Source organism: Polypterus senegalus, chromosome 11 (assembly GCF_016835505.1).
Source record: "Polypterus senegalus isolate Bchr_013 chromosome 11, ASM1683550v1, whole genome shotgun sequence".
NCBI lineage: Eukaryota > Metazoa > Chordata > Cladistia > Polypteriformes > Polypteridae > Polypterus > Polypterus senegalus.
The window spans coordinates 116,068,773-116,089,059 of record NC_053164.1 but is presented as its reverse complement, the minus strand read 5'-3'; the positions used below and the strand labels follow the sequence as shown (position 1 = coordinate 116,089,059).

General features: G+C 37.3%; 1 protein-coding gene across 2 annotated transcripts in view; it reads right to left on the bottom strand.

Moving 5' to 3' along the window:
- The window catches only part of LOC120539470 (metastasis-associated protein MTA1-like), a 335,861-nt gene that overhangs the window by 30,522 nt on the left and 285,052 nt on the right, over positions 1 to 20,287 (bottom strand). For both annotated transcript variants that reach the window (XM_039769548.1, XM_039769549.1), the window contains exons 13-15: positions 10,241 to 10,392; positions 9,803 to 9,989; positions 4,521 to 4,610 (exon numbers count right to left, since the gene is read on the bottom strand). In XM_039769548.1, the coding sequence (XP_039625482.1) occupies positions 4,521 to 4,610; positions 9,803 to 9,989; positions 10,241 to 10,392 (429 nt within the window). The remainder of the gene's footprint in view (positions 1 to 4,520; positions 4,611 to 9,802; positions 9,990 to 10,240; positions 10,393 to 20,287) is intronic.

Sequence of the window (20,287 nt, the reverse complement as noted above, 5' to 3'; positions counted from 1 at the left end):
TATATATAAATCAGCACTTCCCGATTCATTTTACCCTCGCACCCCCTTGGTTTGAGAAGAAGTATGAAAAAATATGAGGTTAACGCAGAAAAAAAGATCACCAATTGAAGCTTTATGAATAATGGATACTTTATTCGCCATCAATAATTATTTTGGTAAAGCCATACTCAGTGTAATCCTCCTTCCATGTTCGGATTTTTCGCGACTAGCCATGATTAAATGAACGGTAAAAAAGTTAGAGCTAAGCGAGGGTGACTTATCCAGGCAGGCAGGTGACAGCTCAGTAGCTCGAATTTGGATATAAGTAGGTTCTATTTAGTCGACAGAAATATCTTTGGTAGGAATGTAAGTTGAATTTACTCTTTAAATTTCTATGGTGAAGAAAAATTTATGCAATGCTGACTAAATTTAACTTTCATTCCTACCAAACATATTTCTGTCGACTAAATAAAAATTACTTATATTTAAAATTTAAATAGAACTTGATAAAATACGATACTTCATAATACCCACGCAGCACTACAGTAAGTGCACGTAAGAGCAGAAGTCTTCCGTTTTAACAGGCAGCATATTACACTGATACGAAATAGCCTGCCCATTTAATTATTTAGGAATGGATAGATAAATTAAGATTTTGTACAAATAATGTTTTTCATTTTTCTTCCTCGATGAATTCTGGCACCCCCAGCAACAGCTGCTCGCACCCCAAAGGAGATATAGATATAGATACAGATAGATAGATAATAGATATATAGATAACAGTGACAAAAAATTACATTCATTACATTGACAATCATGTTACGTTATTTTCAAAATGTTTCCTTTTCTTTTTCATTACTTTAACACACTACTTCGCTGCAAAGCGCGGGTATTTTGCTATATATATATATGTGTGTATATATATATATGTGTGTGTGTGTATATATATGACAACAACACTCATATCAGTGACAAAACAATTACATTAGCAATCATGTTATGTTATTTTTAAAATGTTTCCTTTTCTTTTTCATAACTTCTTTAACACACTATTCTGCTAGTACTTGCTAAATATAAAATCTGCTAAATAAAATTACAATTCATTTGTGCAAAGAATATAAGAAAATCTTTCAAAAACTGAATCCATAATATTCTACTACTAAGCAATGAATATTGAATCAATGGTAGCTTGTCTCAGAATGCATGGAGACTATTGTGGTCCATGGCCGGCCTTTTATCCTGGCCAATACCCCCAGGCCGCCAGAGGGAGCCATCCCTACGACATGGAAATGCTTCAGATTCCAGCAGGCCATCATGGACTATGGAGTTTTCCTATTAAGCCCTGCTGGATAACATCGGGACCACCAGGGGTCGCTCCAGGGAGAACCAGGGACTGCTATTTGCCCTACGCCCCGGAAGTACTTCCAAGTCACATGAATGTGAATGAAAGGAATGATGTACTTCAGGGGTGGAAAAAAAAGGACTTTTATCTGACCCGGAAGTGATAAGGAATTATGGACTGAAGGATGAGAAACACTTCCAGGTCAGGAACTATATAAGAACTTTGGGAACTCCCAGAGGATTAGCTGAGCTGGGTGGTAGGAGGGCAACGCGTCCGGGAGTTGGAGGGTTGGTTATTAATTGTGGAGAATTGTTTATTGAGAATAGTGGAGTGGTGGTGCTTGGTGCACTTTATCATTATAATAAATAATAATTATTGTATTTTTACCTGGTGTTTAGCGTGGTACCTGCAGGTTCAAGGGAGCAATAGTGTCCCCTACTGCCACACTATGTCTTTATAGTTCATAGGATATAACTTTATTTTAATGCAAGAAATGTATTCTATGAAGTAAGTCTTTAACAAAAGCACTGTCTGGGAAGTGTGGCCTTTCAGCAACACAAAAATGGCATTATTTCCTCTATGAAATCTTTTTATTCTAATGTGTCATGATTTCCTGAAAACACACAGTACATCCTTCAGGAAAACTGCTTAATAGTTTATATTTTCCAAAAGAATTCCAAAACCTTCAGCCCAATGACTTTCATGTTTTAAAATTAAGTTTGTATAAAGAACTAAAACATAGTCACTGGCATTAGGATACACTGTGCTATGACCTAATAAATAAACTGGATTATACCCACTTATTATCAGCAGTCACCTGTACATAGGATCTCTTCAATATGACCTAAAGCTTACTATTTATTGTAGTTCACTGGGGTCTTTTCAACATGGCGATCTAATTCGTTTAGTTTAGATATTAAACCTGTAAACCTGTTTCTGGAGTTCCTCTATGGATGCTGGATTAAACTACTACAAATGTGATAATTACAAGCAAGTTCTCAATATAATTAATGCATTCTGTGTTTAAATTAATGGAAAACTTTATGGAAAACTTAACATGTCTGTGTTTTTTGCTTAATCAGTGTCAGTAGAAGAAAAGAGGAATCTATTTTATTAATTGTTTTATATATATTTTAAAGTTAGGCATTAACTCAATAATTAAAATGTATGTATTTTAGAGACATATTGTATAAAAAATGTCAAACCCTTCATGCAGTGCCTTCAAAAGTAATAGGTTAATAAATTAAAACATCTATACATTATAGATGTATAAATACATCTGATATCTTGATTTTTCTTCATGAACATAGTGCCTGTTTCCATTTAGTAAATGATTTCAGGGTTTGGAAAGCAGTGTGTGAATACTGCTTCTATCATTGCATCATGTACTATATGCTTTCCAACACAGGTTAAACACAGGAAATTCAACAGCAGGTTGTCTTACAACTACTGTAGTTTCTGTTTCCATAAGAGGGTTATTTCCACAAGTACATTCTAAACTGCAAGCATCATTTATACAGAGATTCCATCATCATTTTCATTAGCATTTCAACACAATGCAATACAGACGCTATCAATAGCCTGTAATCAAATATTACATCACTTCTTTGCATAAACAAATGTAAAACATAAGTTTAATTATACGGCCTATACCAATCAGTTAGCTCAGGAGAACATTCTCATACAAACTTGGATATATTTTTTAATCTGGAATGCAATTACAGATTTTTTAAAACAGATATGACTATGAAAAAATAAAATATGCCTATTTTCTCATATCATGTATTAAAACCTACAAATTATGACATACTAGATGCTAGACAATGTATAGAGACATGAATAATGACACAGTACTATGCATAATGGCAATCAGCTTAGGGCAGAAAAATGCTTACCATGTATTCAATGTGATGCAATGAACAAAAAAACAAATCTGATATTACCTGCACACTAAAAATGCACTGTATATGAAAACAATTCATTACTACACTTAAGCTTTTTTGCTTTAATTTTCTTCACTATTTTGTGAGTAGACATTTTCAGGTTTTCATTTACTTACAAAAAGGTTTTCTAATGTATTTTTTAAGATTAAGATTGATTAAGCTTATAATGGTACTTAAAAACATAACTAGCATTATTCACTACAACTCTCTCAAAGAAAATATTCTTCCTATTGGTGTATTTTGTTTTTCTTGTACTATGTGTTCTGTGTGAAGAACATTCATTTCAATGAAATTAACTATAAAACGTGTTTATGATGTAAAAACACCCGGTTTTGAGGGCACTATATGGATATTTTGACACTGAAAATTCAGAGCAATTTTATAGACAACTGGCATGCACTTGTTCAAAATCAGGGATTGTTCATAAAATATTAAAAAACATTGAACTGAAAATTTCAGTTTGCTCTCAATTCTCAAAATATTTTTCTAACTAGGAAAATTACTCATATACCACAAAAATGTATATTCTCAGATTATTCTCTTAATCCAAATCACAATTGTATGGTGTTGGAATCCAGGCCTTGTGATGAACTGGCATCCTGTTCTACCTTGGTTCTACAAAAATTGTTCTTTTAAATTACAGTACAGTATTTAAAACTAAAATGCAAAGCAGTGTGTTTGATAAAAATGTAACAAAATGTACTTTGTTCTTATTAACATAATTTTTTAAATTTATTATTTAGTTCTGAAATGTGCTTAACAAAAACGAGTATTATTTGTCTAGTTTTCTCCTTTTAAATTTATGTTAACTTTAACTATTAAATTACTTTCTAATAGTTTTTAAGCAGAGTGTAAAAACAATGTACCCTTTAAGGAAGTCTAATTCTGCTTCATTACCTCCTGTTTGTGCTCATCCCCAAGTGGCTGCTTTAAAAAAATCAAAACAAATAGGACAGCAAAGACTTAATTCAGAATTTTAGTTTAACTAACCCAATTGTTTTAATAAGACACACTTTGAATAGCTTTGACGGACTCTGCTTTCAAGTAAAATTATTAAGTAACCACACACATACAGTATACCTGTATAGATTAAGAACAAAATCAGCCTTTTAACTGATCATGAACTTTGCTTAAAAGTACAAAATTGCCAAACTATAATGCCACAAGGGGGAGATAAAGTTAAAAAATAAATCAGAGATGAATTAATCCATTTAAAAAATTGTGTTTTTAACAGTCCTAATAAATTACATACTAACCCAGGTACTTGACTATAGACTCCAAAGGCTTCCTGAACATCGGTACCATTTTCACAGTCTGTTTGGCTTTATCAGGTAGTTGAGCTGTGCCTAATTATGACAAACACATAAATTCAGTTATTATAAGACAAACTAAGGATCTGACTATGCAAATGCAATTAAGAATGGAAACAAGAACAAATTGCTTGAAGCCAATTAGTAGATATGCCTAGATGCAAACACTGGGAAGCTCTAATCTCTGAAACAGTACTTTTCAAAAATATGTATATTAGATGCATATTTTCTTCTATGCATGCATAACACTAGAATTACCAGAGGCAACGAAAAAACTTGTAGATCCGTCCCACCTTAAAACGCTTTGCACCTCTCCGTCAGCGTCTTTTGTCCTTTAAATGTGTTGATAAGCACCAAACAGCAAGCAGCCTCCTATCATATCCCCCACCCAGCACAGTTTTCTCAGCTCAAGTCTGTTTACCTGTGTGTCAGTTGCTTAGAGTTGTATAGAGTGAGAAGTCAAGCAAAATGAAGCCTTTTAAAAATACTATATCGTTATTTGGAACACTTGCATCTCATGTGTCTACAACGATCTATGTAAACACATCGTTAAAACAGAAACGTTTTTCATGTTTTAGTAATAATTGACAAAATGTAGACATGAAGTGTATAATGTGTGAAGCCTGAATTCCAAATATCAAAGTAACACTTTCAAAAAAAGTACAAATATAACAGAACAAATGCGCTTCCATTCAAAAATATAACTGCAGAAAACCAACCCGAATTAGGGTGCAACATTGACATTCAGGTGCTTCGACAGCTTCGGTGGCACAACGGTATCAACTGTTGACTGGTAATCAAAGCTTCACGGGTTTGATCCCCGACAAGTCTGTTTTGAGAAGTGAGCTGCTTGTATTCTTATTATTTTAGAATATAAAAACAAACATTTGATTCTAGTCTGTAAGAGCCGGTGTAATTTATGATACTTGTAAAGGTTAGCTTTTTTTTTTTTTTATTCAGTTTTATTCTCTCAGCCGTGTTCACGATCCCAACTCCACACCCACATTTGACATGGCTGTTTTCACATAGACGCACTATAACAGAGGTAAACTCAAATCATGACGACTGTTCTACATCAAATCAAAAATGCACTTTTGCCATCGCTGTACTTTGTATATGTACATGGAAAGCTCTGCACTCTACTTGTGACTGTAGGAAGTAAGTAAATAAATAAAGGTAAATGGGTAAATAACATTCAATCTGGCTTTTATGTAAGTAACATATAAATGTTAATGTTTTGGTCACATGCACTGTCCTTTGTATGTAAGAGCCAGATCCAACTGGACATTCTCTGATCTGGAGGGATAAAAACTGACACACAAATGCTGGTGAATCTGCCTTCTTCGTATCTCACCGTCACTTTATTTTTTTGTATTCAGTTTTATTGAGTGTTCCTGCTGTACTGAATAAGCTCACGCCTTCTTGTACACGATGTTGATGCAGCTCGGAGAAAAAAAAGAAAGAGACAAATATATGGGACATTGGGTATAAAATTAATCAGAAAACATCATCACACTAATGCAATATTATTTGAAAACGAACAGCGTCAAGAGCGGTGCTGTTACTTAGAGTCAGATCAGCAGAGGCGGGGAGGAGTGTTAGAGCGTGATCATGATTGAGAGAATAAAACTGGAGCTTATTCAGTGCAGCCCCCCAGTTTTATTGTCTGATTCACGTTCAATCTTCTGGACACAAACCCCGCCTTCCGATCTGACACCGTTTTCAAATAAAGACGTGGTACAAACTTGTTTTGTTATACCCCCTCTTTATTTGAAAACCGTGTCAGATCTTGTGTGCGAACGAGACTGGGAAAACTGTGGACATGGATGTGAGTGTTGTGCGTGACTGAGAATGACTGTGGATGTGAATTTTTTTTATTCAGTTTTATCCTTGAGTGTTCCTGCTCACGCTGAATTAGTATCCGCCTTCTGATCCATGATGTCAAAGCAGCGCTGACAAAAAAAGAGAGACTTAGGTATATATGACATTTGGAATAATTCATTATATGAACTGTATTGTACATTTCGGAAAACTTTGTTGCACTAATGCAACATTATATTCATTTGCATACCTTCACGCAGTTGTAATCATGACGTGCCTGTATAATGTGTGAAGCCTGAAGTCCAAATATCAAATAAACACTTTCACAAAAGGTACTTTTATTCAAGAATATAAACGAAGAAAAAAGAAAGCAGGTTACGGTAGGTGGTTGATACAACAGCTTGCGCTGTGCAATGCTAAGAACTGCATATTCCCAATCAACAGCTTCTCAAGTTTACCGTTTTGAGTTGAGAGCTGCTCTTATTGTTAATATTATACAATAAAAACATACATTTGATTTGCGTCTGTAACAGCCGGTGTAATTTATGATCCTTATAAAGGTTAGCTTTGTTTTTTTTTTTTTAATTCACTTTTCATTCTCTCAGTCGCGTTCAGAATCAATCCATACAACCCCATCTGACACGGCTCTTTTCACATAAAGACGCGCTATAGCTCTGCAGTGTACCACTATGCATACTAACGCACCCCCCACCCCCAAAGGGTTCTGACACACAAACGCTGGCGAAGCTGCCTTCTTACTATCTCACTGTCACTTGATTTTCTTTTTATTCATGTTGCTGTACGCTGCTTATTTTGTACTCCAGGACATGAAGAGGAGAGAATGGTAAAGAGCAGTAACTTCGGCGCTATATGCAATCATCAGACACTCCCCATCTGCCCGTGTCGCTCAAACACAGGAACATATGTTGGTGTAAAAGTATAACTAAAGTGCACTTTTATTCAAGTGCACTTTTTCCATTGCCTTTTCCTGTAAGAAGCAATGTACACACTTCTCTCTATGCTGTGGTTTCTATTACACACCTGATAGAAAGAGACAATATATGTAAAAACATCATCGCACTAATGCAATATTATTTGAAAACGAACAGCGTCAGATCGGGTGTGAATTTATGCAGGAACTGGAAATTCTCTGATGTGGGATCAGTTCTGTATGGTTGTGGGAGTGGGTGTGAGTGGTGGACATAACTGGGAATTACTGTGAATGTGCGTGGTGTTTTGAGATAATGAATAGAGCTGCAAATTACAGGGAATTCTCAGATCTGATGCTGTTCGTTTTCAAATAATATTGCATGTATTATTAGAATAAAAACATACATTTGATTTCAGTCAGTCTGTAAGAGCCAGTGTAAATGCATGATAATTGTAAAGGTTAGCTTTTTTTTTTAATTCAGTTCCATTCTCTCAGTTGCGTTCACGATCCCCCATTTTGAAAATGCTGTTTTCACATAAAGACGCACTATAACTCAAATGTGATTTATTTAGAGACGCGCTATAGCTCGAATGTGATTTATTTGGAGACGCGCTATACTCGAATGTTATTTATATAGGGAAGAAAGTACAATGTCAGGTGCTCATTCAGTGTAATAGGAACCATAGCACAGAGAGATGTGTACACTGCAACAAGTACACATGTTGTGAATGTAGGAAGGGTGTGTGGGAATTGTTAATATTTGAATGTGATGATTTTATATAGCACGGATCGGAAATCAGCAGTTCTTAGCATTGCACCACACAAGCTGTCGTATCAACCGCCTACTGTAACTTGCTTTATTTTTTCTTCACTTATAGTCTAGAATAAAAGTGCATTTGTTTTGTTAAACTTGTACACCAACATATGTTCCTGTGTTTGAGCGACACGGGCATGCTCGAAAAAATAGACGTGTAATGCCACGAAAAGTGCACGCAGGCACTTCAGTTCGCAAGCATTGGTACGAGAATTCAGTCACAAGTACACAAGTATGTGAAAACAGCATTCTCAGATGGGGGTTGGATAGGGAAGGATCCTGAACACGACTGAGAGAATGAAAAGTGAATAAAAAAAAAAACCTAACCTTTACAAGTATCATAAATTACATTGGCTGTTACACGCTGAAATCAAATGCATGTTTTTATTCTAAAATAGTAAGAATAAGAGCAGTTTACTTCTCAAAACTGAATCGTGTGGGATCGAACTCATGACCTTTTGAATACTAGTCAGCAGCTGATACCATTACGCTACTGTGACAGCTGTAGTAAGTGTCTGTCAATGTGGCATGCTAAGGTGGCTTTTTTCTGCAGTTATATTTTTGAATAAAAGCATGCTTGTTCTGTTATATTTGTACCTTTTGTGAAAGTGTTTGATATTTGGACATCAGGCTTCATACATTATATAGTTTATGCTTACATTTTGTCATTTACTACTACAATATGAAAAACGTTTCTGTTTTAAAAATGTGTTTACACGGATTACTGTAGAAACGGAACACACGTGAAATGCGTGTATTCCAAATAATGATCTATTATTTCCACTCTAAAACTCCACTTCACTCCCAGATAATCAATCAAGGCATGAGCTGGGAGAAGTTTGTGCACGTTCTAAGTTGGTGGGGGGATGGAATAGCTGGCTACTTGCAGCTTTTCTTTTATCAGCACATTTAGATTAACAAAAGACACTGGCGGAGAGGTGAGAACGGTTTTAGGAAGCGATTTAAGGTGGGACGGACCTACGAGTTTTTTCGTAGGCTCTGGTAATTCTAGTGTTAATCTACTCTATTCTTTTGTGCCTCTCACACAGCCAAAAACAATACAGAAACCTCCACTCTTAAGGTAAATATAGCTACAATCTTAACGCAACTTCTTCAGGATATTTAAAGATTAATCTTCCAAATTTGTGATAATGAAATTATTTAAATTGACAGCTTACTTATAAAATATCATCTTATATTTTGAAGTGTTGTACCAACTATTCCTTTTTTTGCTTCTAAAATAACTGTAGGGTGAGTTTTATAAGGAAGAAACTGGTTTTGTTACCGTTGAACAGGCTTATCTCATCTCATCTTGCCTTCTCAACTACTTTCCCTGGTAAGTGTCATGGCTACACAGAGTTATATAAAGTGTAATGTTGTCACAACATGGATTGCAAATAAAAAATGATTGGTGCTGTGCATGAAAAATATGATACTGTACATGTTTTTACTTAATGCATTCACATAAACATCAATACATTTGAATTTAAATTTAATTTAGCAAACTATTCAACTGGAACCAGAGTGAGATTTATGAATTCTATATAAGCATAGCAAGATAGTAATTAATCAATATAGTGCAGACTAAAATGTGAATTAAAAAAGCCAAAGTATTATCTGAAGCTGTATTGTACATTGTCTTTTATTAACCATCTTACTTACACTCAGCTTTTACGGCAGCACTGTTTACTGGCATGAAAGGTCTGCGTGCAGCTCTTCGAGACTGTAGAAGAGCTTGACAAAGTTGCCGTGCCATTTTGGTCTGTTTGGAGGTATGAAGATAGAAGGCCTGTTTGGTCTTCAGTGTGTACTTAGGGTTGGAGTTCTTAATCCAGTAACCAAGTGGTGCCTGCCCCAGCAGAAAGCAATAAAAATGATATGGTCATGCATACTGATTTAGTATACTGGCTTGAAAATTGCTAATGTTATTGAACTGTACAATCCTATAATCTGCAACAAAATCATTTTTATAGATATTAAGTACTGTATATTAACTGTTTCTGTTTAGTATGAGGATATGTCATCAAAGCTTAAATATCTTTTTTAGAGAAGAAAACATTATTTTCTGACTTAAAAATTAATTTAAAGCTTATCGCTGACCATGTTGTTTCTGTTAAGACCTGGTCTTTCTCCTTCAAGTCTGGTAGGCATCTTTAGTCCACCATATTTCTTCCAGTAATTCCAGCATGTTGCACACAATCGACATTGCATGGTGGGAGGACCCCAAGAATACCACTGGAAGCATTGTGTTGCTAAAGGAACAAATATACAAAAGATAGCTACAATCAAAAGGGTTAAAACAAATGTGCAATAATTCTTTGCAGAGCCTTAAAAGGAAAATGGTTTGAAAATTTCAATGTGTAAATAATACTTTGAAAAATCCTTTTTTTTACATTTTATGTGCTACATATTATTATATGCACTGTGTTAAAAAGATTAAATATACTGTATGTTTCTACAGGCAGAGCATACCAATGGGTGGAGATACTTGAAAGAACCAAAACAGCAAAAAGCAAGTATCATATAATATTTAAATAGAGCAAAACAGTAGTTGCATAAAAAGTTTCTAAAATGGCATCCTTAGACTCACAGCACCCCTGTCAGCACATCCTTTTCAAATAGTAAAGAAACTAGATGAAATAAAGTGTGAAGTAAATACCATGGAGTGCCTTTATAACTGTGCACATGAACTTTAAATTGACTAAATAAAAGTAGATGTGTTGTTGTGTTTATTATAAGTAACAGACAGCTGAATAGCAAAAAATTTAAAGATATCGTAAAATAGCAAGAAAGAAATTAAAAAATTTCTATGTTCCATTACAAAATTCCTATGCCATTTACAGAAACCTGGCTGAATGAAAATGATCTGGGTGACTACTTGATGATCGATGTATTTGGTGCACCAGTTCACCAGAGATTCTGGGCCTCATGTATAACGCTGTACATAGAATTCACAGAAAAACATGGCATACAAACAAAAGTGGAAATGTGCATATGTACAAAAAAATTAAGATGCACATAACTGTGCATAAGCCAACTTCGATGCACTTCCGCTCCATAAATCCTGGTCAGTGCGAAGTGTAATGCATATGCATGCGCCTGCCACCCCAACCCGACTCCTCCAGAATTATGCCTCTTTGAATATGCAAATCAATATAAATAGCTCCTTAGGTTCAGTGATTTATGAAAAGACAATGGCAAAAGCATGGAAAAAAAAACTTCAGTGAGTGCAAAGTGGAGATCATACTCAGTAAAGTGGAGGCAAGGAAAAACACACTTTTTGGTGGCTCAGTCAGTGGTATGAGCAAAAAAAGGGAGTGGCACTCAAATGTTCAAGTCCAGAAAGATGCACATTGCCCGAATTAAAAAAGTAGTGGTCAGATGTCAAATTTGAGGTGAAAATTTCTCTTTTATAAACAGGAGAACACAGGCAATTACATTCATGATATTACAGCTCTCTGAACATTTTAGAATAGTAAGATTTATACTTGATATTTTCATGATGAAATGCATTAAAGCATGTATTAAACATGTGAGCGCACGGCGGCACAGCGGTAGCAATAAGCTGGCACCCCGTCCAGATATTGTTCCTGCCTCCCACAAGATGCTTGCTGGGACACTCATGACCTTAAATGGAATAATCTAATCCAGCAGTACTGTATCTATTAAACATAGCAACCCCCAATTGCTGTCCTTCTGTCTTTTTTTCTCCATGTAACCAATCACCACACAATGAGTTATGTAATAAATGTAAAACCGGCTGTCAGATTAGAACGCCGATTCTTAAAAATTTTTATGGAACATTGAAAGATATTTATTATACATGTTTAATTATTCCATCCATCCAGGGTTACACCAGTCCTAGCAAGCAACAAACGGGAGGCAGGAACAATCCTGGGATGGGATGCCAGCTCATTATTACCACTGTGCCACCGTGCCCACTCATGTTTAATTACTAACAGCATACATCATTTAAATGAAGTTAATGATTTATTTGTAAAATGTAATATGCATACTTCAATGGATTTCATCATAAAAATAATATCAAGCATACATCCTAATATTCTAACAGCACACAGCTCCAAGAGGATAGCTGTTTAAAATCTAAATCAATTTATAAGCTAGTCATCATCATCTGTAAATACGTGCTCTCTTCTAATAAACTGAACTGAACTCCTTTATTGTCATTGTATGGTACAATGAGATTCAGTATGCAATCATCCATAAACTTATTTTCTTAAAAAATGATATTATAATAATAATAATAATAATAATAATAATAATTAGAGACCGGGTTTCCTCCCTGCTGGAATTTGAGGGCAGAATGGTGGCGATTCTAAATGGTAGTGCTGCTGCCTGCCGGCAGTTAGGAGACCTGGGTTTGCTTCAGAATGGTGGCGCAGGTCCTCCCTGCATGGAGTTTGCATGTTCTGTTCTGCGGGGTTTCCTCCGGGCGCTCTGGTTTCCTCCCACAGTCCAAAGACATGCAGGTTAGGTGGATTGGCGATTCTAAATTGGCCCTAGTGTGTTTTTGTGTGTCCTGTGGTGGGTTGGCACCCTGCCCAGGATTGGTTCCTGCCTTGTGCCCTGTGTTGGCTGGGATTGGCTCCAGCAGACCCCCGTGACCCTGTGTTTGGATTCAGCGGGTTGGAAAATGGATGGATGGATCATAATTTGATTAAAAAATAATGAAAAGTACACAATATGAGAGCAAAAGTGCATTAAACATGGACATACAGTGCAGATAGTGCAAATGGCTCAGGTTGTGCAATATGACAGTTGTAGTACAAGTTTAGAGTGAAGTAATTGTAATTCTAAGTACAAGCAGTTCTACCGGGAGCACTTGATGAACTGATTGAGTGCGTCTGTGGCTTTTCAGATGAAACTGTTTCTGAGCCTCAATGTCCATGCAGGAAAGGCTCTGAAGCGTTTGCCGGATTGGAGAAGTTCAAATAGACTGCAGAGTGGCTTACTGGAATACTTACAGATACAGGTGGCTTTCCTTAGGCAGAATGTGCTATAAATGTCCTACAGGGCTAGAAGTTATATCCTAATAATCCTCAATTTGCTGTAGAGCTTTCCTATCAGTTGCTGTGCAACTATGATACCACACGCACATACAATGGGTTCAAGTTAAAATACTGGTGCACTGATTGCAACAACGCTAAAGTAGCTATGGTATTTGAAATAGTTTGTTCATTCCGTGCACCATTATATTCTTAAGAATAATTACAATCAAGTGAATTAAATTTGTAAACAATATGCAATTAATTTCAGTGTATTTGTAAATCCCGCATCACTGATGCGAATCTGAAAAAAGGGAGACCACACAGAAACAGTAGCACTGCCTTGACACAGGGTGCTGCCAGTTTGCAAAACTGAGCAGAACAGTGTGTACACAAGGGCATAGGCTTCCATAAAAATGTGAATGGCTTTACACCAAGTTTAGTTTTTATAAATCATGATGTGAGTATGGAAATGGCTATACACAACATTTATATGTGGCCCTCTATCGTCACTGGTAAGGCACATGGTGGTGTCATCTGCCTTTATGTAAATAAACAATAGTGCAAATCAATGATGGTTAGAGCAAAAGTGTGCACAAAGAATGTGGATCTTTCATCTGTCTTGCTATGCTCTGTTTACTTGCCTAGTGAATTTTCATGAATTTTCATTATGACTGTCTATATTAACCCGAGGGCATTATCAAGCAAAGCAGCGGACAACACTTCCAGGATGATAGAGAGGTTTGAATCTCTGTCTCCATATTTTATAAATATTATATAGAGTAATTTTAAACAGCATTCACAAAACAAAACAAATAGGGCAATTTTTGCCAATATGTTGCTTGCCCAACTCATCATAACAGAGTGCTTCATCGATGCTAGAGGAAGATTAAAGGTGCTTAAGAACTGACAGCCAAAACCTCTGCTGGGTTATTCCTATTTTTAAACCAGTCTTAAAAAGAGAAAAGCTAAAAATTAATTACATAAAAGTTTGTGGTGATGAATATGTTGAGATCCTATGTGGCTGTTCTGAATGCACTGACTGGACTATATTTAAAGAATCCTGTTCGGACTGTAAGAAGTTATATAAAATTCTGTGACAATGACATAATTCCTGTTAAATCAACCACAATATATCCTAACAACAAACCATGGATTACCAGAGATTTAAAAGAACTGATAAACAGTAGAAAAGGAGCATTTCAACAAGGAATATTAATGAAACAACTACAGAAAGCAATGAAATGATAAATTAAGTACCCAAGAATTAATTAACAAAAGTATATTTGCTGCTAGTGCTATTACACTGCACATTTTTGTAACAGCCTGCCTACATGGTCTGAGATCTTGTACCATATTTGAGTCCTTTTATCTACTTATCTAAGCTAAGTATTCTGTCACTTATTAATTTAGGCTCATTACAACAGCAATAGAAAATAAAAATACTCAACAATTAGTACAGCAAAAACATAAAAACACTAAAAAATATTAGGGAAAAGCAGGCACATAAATAGTAATGTTCTAAAAACTGCTTTAACTTTAGAATTATTAAAAAAAAGAAGAATTTAACTGGTAGGATGCATTATGATACTGGGCTTATTAGTGTTGCCTTTCAGCTGTATCAAGTTAAGTTAATTTTTTACCTCTTGTCACTATTTGTGCACAATCTTCTCATTTTCTATATGACCATGTAAGTTTTCTCCATGTACCAACTCAGATTTTTCTTTGAAACTACTGTATAAACACATTTGTTGCACTGATAACATATTGGACTGGCTTTGAGTACAGGTTGAGGGAAATGGGTCTTGTGATGGACTACATGTTTAGAATGAAACAAAAGTTTAGGCAAGGCATTAGATAATGTTATACTGTACCCCTCTTCCTGAAGATAGTAGTGCCAAAAAATTACCAAGAAATAAATGAGTTAAGATAAGGAATTTACCATAATTAACTTGGTTTACCTAAATATAGAGTGGGAAAAACTAAAATTAAGCGGAACACAGGAAGAGGCAGTTGGGGAAAAAAAATTCTGGTTGATTCTCTTAATAATAGAGAAGGTGCCTGGATGTTGCCTGTGCACTACAAATTATTTTTAGAAACTAATGTATAAATATTATTATTGTTTTAAGGAAAGTAAAGTTGCTGTTAACTTAAAAATAATTTCTTTAACGAGGACGCAAGGGCACAGAGAGAGGCTAGTAAAGAACACATTTTATAAAGCTGTTCCTCAAGCAAACAACTATATATTCATATGTACTTGAAAGAAGCAATGTGAGGATCATGTAATTCAAACGTCTACAATTGTTAGACCTCAACAGGCAACTAGAATTATTATGTTTGGCTGAGTTTTTATATATTGATCAGATTCTTATCATTTTTTCAGGCAGGTGAAAATGAAAGTACTCCCTTATTCAAATATGTTACAAATCGGAACATAACCAACAATAATCTAGTTCACACCAAGTCCTAAAATTAGATAAATCAAATCTTATGCAAAAATCTACACACATAACAAATGTTATATTCTCATGATTTAAAGTATATGTAAATTTAAAGATCTATGTATATATATTTATTTATTTATAGTGGCAGAGAAGTATGTAAGAGTGGTGAGGTCTGCGGTAGGAGTGACGGATGCATTCAAGGTGGAGGTGGGACTGCATCAGGGATCGACTCTGAGCCCTTATTTGCAATGGTGATGGACAGGTTGACAGACGAGATTAGATATGGACTATGATGTTTGCTGATGACATTGTGATCTGTAGCGATAGTAAGGTACTGGTTGAGGAGACCCTGGAGAGTTGGAGATATGCTCTGGAGAGGAGAGGAATGAAGGTCAGTAGGAACAAGACAGAATATACAGTATGTGTGTGAATCAGGAGAAGGTCAATGGAATGGTGAGGATGCAGGGAATAGAGTTGGCGAAGGTGGATGAGTTTAAGTACTTGAGATCAACAGTACAGAGTAATGGGGACTGTGGATGAGAGGTGAAAAAGAGAGTGCAGGAAGGGTGGAATGGCTGAAGAAGAGTGTCAGGAGTAACTTGTGACAAACAGGTATCAGTAAGAGTGAAAGGGAAGGTCTACAGGACGGTAGTGAGACCAGCTATGCTATATGGGTTGGAGACAGTGGCAATGACCAGAAAGCAGGAGACAGAGCTGGAGGTAGAAGAGTTAAAAATGCTAAGATTTGCACTGGGTGTGACGAAGATGGATAGGATTAGAAATGAGTACATTAGAGTTGAATGGTTGGGAGACAAAGTCAAAGAGTCGAGATTGCGTTCGTTTGGACATGTGCAAAGGAGAGATGCTCAGTATATTGGGAGAAGGATGTTAAGGATAGAGCTGCCAGGTAAGAGGAAAACAGGAAGACGTAAGAGAAGGTTTATGGATGTGGTGAGCGAAGACATGCAGGTGACTGGTGTAACAGAACAAGATGCAGAGGAAAGAAAGATATGGAAGAAGATGATCCACTGTGGCAACACCAAACGGGAGCAGCCGAAAGAAGAAGAAGATTGTAGACATGGAACACACATGAAATGCATGTGTTCCAAATAATATATTATTAACCCTATACAACTCCAGGCACCTCACAACCAGATAAACATGACTAGAGCTGGGAGAACTTTTTGCCCTTTCTGTAGCGGTGGGGAGGATGGACTAACAGGCTGCTTGCTGCTTGGGCGGATAGACACATTTACAAAACAAAAAATGCTAATGGAGAGGTGCGAATTGAATTTAAGGTGACCCGGGATTACAAGTGTTTTCGTAGGCTTTAGGGATTCTAGTGTTAACCCACACTTGCCTGATCCCCACAATATATTTTTCCAATCTTGTTGTGACTGCAGATATGAACCAATACATTTACCCACACCAGAAAGCATGTGGGACAGATCCCACGAGGACTCATCCTGGACAATTGGAAAAGTGTGTTATGTTCTTGAAATGACTTTTAACACTAGAATTACCACAGCCTACGAAAAAACTCATAGATCCGGCCCACCTTAAATCCGTTTGCAACTCTCTGCCAGCATCCTTTGTCCTGTAAATCTGCAGATAAAGACAAGCAGCAAGCAGCCGGCTATTCCAACCCTCCACCGACTTAGAACGTGCACAAACTTCTCCCAGCTCATGCATTGATTGATTATCTGGGAGTGAAGTGGAGTTTTAGAGTGGAAATAATAGATCGTTATTTGGAACACACGCATTTCGTGTGTGTTCCATTTCTACAATAATCTGTGTAAACACATTTTTAAAACAGAAACATTTTTCATATCTTAGTAGTAAATGTTAAAATTTAGGCATAAACTGCATAATGTATGAAGCCTGAAGTCCAAAGACTTCAAATAATCACTTTCACAAAAGGACCAACAACAGCTTCTTTGGCGTAGTGGTAAGATTTGCTGTCTTGTAATCAAGCGTCCCCGTTTCGATACCAACTCACTCCTATATTTGCCGTTTTCAGTAGTGAGCTGCTCTTATTGTTAATATTATACAGTATACACATACACTTGGTTTGCATCTATAACACATGGTGTACATTTATAGGACTTGTAAAAGTTACTGTTTTTTTTCACTTTTATTCTCTCTAAATCACGATCACAATACATACTACTGCCCTCCCAACCCAGGGATCTAAAGTTGTTAAGTTTTTATTTGAAACTGGGAATAACTGGAGATGTGAGTGGTGTTTTGAGACAATGGAACTGGACCTTCTTTCATCTGGAGGGATAAAAGCTGACACACAGAAGCTGGCGAATCTGCCTTCTTTCTATATGTGGATGTATGTGTAAATATGTATATATATATATATATATATTGTGAACGCTGGCCCCAGCACAGACAGACGAACGACATATTTTTCACCACACACTGTTTATTATCCACTATATACAAGTTATGCACTCACGCAACCCCAGTGCCTTCAGCACCGAATTCCCCAAAAGTCCAGGGCCCACAGTCACTGTGCCTTTCCTCTGGCCGCCTCCTGTCCTCTCTCCAGCTCCGTCTGCTTCCTCCCGACTTCCACCGCTGACTGGAGGGAGGCGGCCCCTTTTATGGGGAGCCGGATGGGCTCCAGCTGCTTCCCGGCACTTAACGGTGGCCACACCCTGTGTGGCGGAAGTGCCGGCTCCGCACCCGGAAGCCGTCCGTGTCTCCCCGGTCGTCTTCCCCGGCACTTCCTGGTGTGGCGGAAGTGCGGCTCCCGAATAAACAGGCACTGGGCGCGCCTGGCGGTGGCCACGGGTCCCTACAGGGCTGGGCTTCCAAGCCCTGTACCCGAGGCCCCCTGTCTAACCAGGACGGACGCCCCACTGGGTCTGGAGGAGGCACACGCCTCCTCCGTCCTCTAAGCGTCCGGCCGGGCTCCATCCCGGCCGAGGGCCACACGGGATGAACCGGCATCGGGGCGCCGCCTGGCGGTAACCACGGGCCCCTACAGGGTAGGGCTTCCATGCCCTCGACCCGTAGCTCCCAATAGAACCAGGACGGACGCCCCCTCGCGGTCTGGAGGAGGCACAAGCCCTCCTCACGTCCTCCTGGGCTGGAGCCCGGCCGGGGCCACATATATATATATATATATATATATATATGTATGTATGTATATATGTGTGTGTGTATATATATGTGTATATGTATATATGTATGGATATGTATATATATATATATGTTTATATGTGTGTATATATGATAGCAACACTAATCACTCACAACAGTGACAAAACAATTACACTGACAATCATGTTACGTTATTTTCAAAATGATTCCTTTTCTTTTTCATTACTTCTTTAACACACTACTTCTCCGCTGCGAAGCGTGGGTATTTTGCTAGTTGTTAATATTATACGCTACACACATACACTTGGATTGCGTCTGTAACACATGGTGTACATTTAAAGGACTTGTAACAGTTACCTTGTTTTTTTCACTTTTATTCTCTCTAAATCACGATCACAATACATACTACTGCCCTCCCGACCCAGGGATCTGACGTTGTTAAGTTTTTATTGGAACTGGACCTTCTCTCATCAGGAGGGATAAAAGCTGACACACAGACACTGGTGAATCTGCCTTCTTTGTATCTCACTGTCATTTGATTTTTTTTTATTCAGTTTTATTGAGTGTTCCTGCTCACACTGAATTAGTATGCACCTTATGGTCTGTGATATTAAAAAAAAACAAAAAAACAGAGACATAGGTATATATGATATTTGGAATTATTTGTTTTATGATCTGTATAGTACATTTCGGAAAACTCTGTGGCACGGATGCAACATTATTCATATTATTCATATTCATTCACATAACATCTTGCGGTTTGTAATCAGTGATTGCGTGTTTTTTTTCCCCTGATCTTGCCAGCCCCCACATGTTGCTGTATACTGTTTCTTTTCTACTCCAGGATATGAAGAGGACAGAATATTACAGAGAAGTAAGTTCAGCACTATATGCAATCATCAGATTCAAATGTTAACAGTTCACACACACACGAGGATTGTCCTTCCTAAATTTACAACATGTGTACCTGTTACAATGTACACACTTCTCTCTATGCTGTGGTTTCTATTACACACCTGAAAGAAAGAGACAATATATGTGAAAACATCATCGCACTAATGCAATATTATTTGAAAACGAACAGCGTTAGATCAGGTGTGAATTTATGCTGGCGCTGTTACTTAATGTCAGATCAGGAGGGGCGGGGTGGGGTGACACTGACTCAGTTTACTTTCCTGGGGGAAGCAGCTGTCTGGAACAGAAGCTTGTCATTGACTCGAGGAAATGTAATTCTTTAATGTTTACTTCTGCTTGGTCTTGCTAACTCGTGCTCTCTGTCTCGCTTGCTTGCTCACACTCTGTCTCGCTCGCGCTCTCTCTTTCGCTCGCTTGCTCGCACTCTCTCTCTCTTGCTCACTTTTGCGCACTCTCTCTCTGTCTTGCTCGCGCTCTCTATCTCTCTCTGCCGCTTGCTCATGCTCTCTCGCTCGCGCTCTCTCTCTCTAAATGCTTCCTATACAATCACAACGCGTGTTGTACACGGGGCAAAATGATTTTCGCGATTTTCTGTGTAAAAATTTAGGGTGTGCATCCAACACGAGGGCACGTGGTACAAAAATGGTAATATGAATAATGTTGCATCC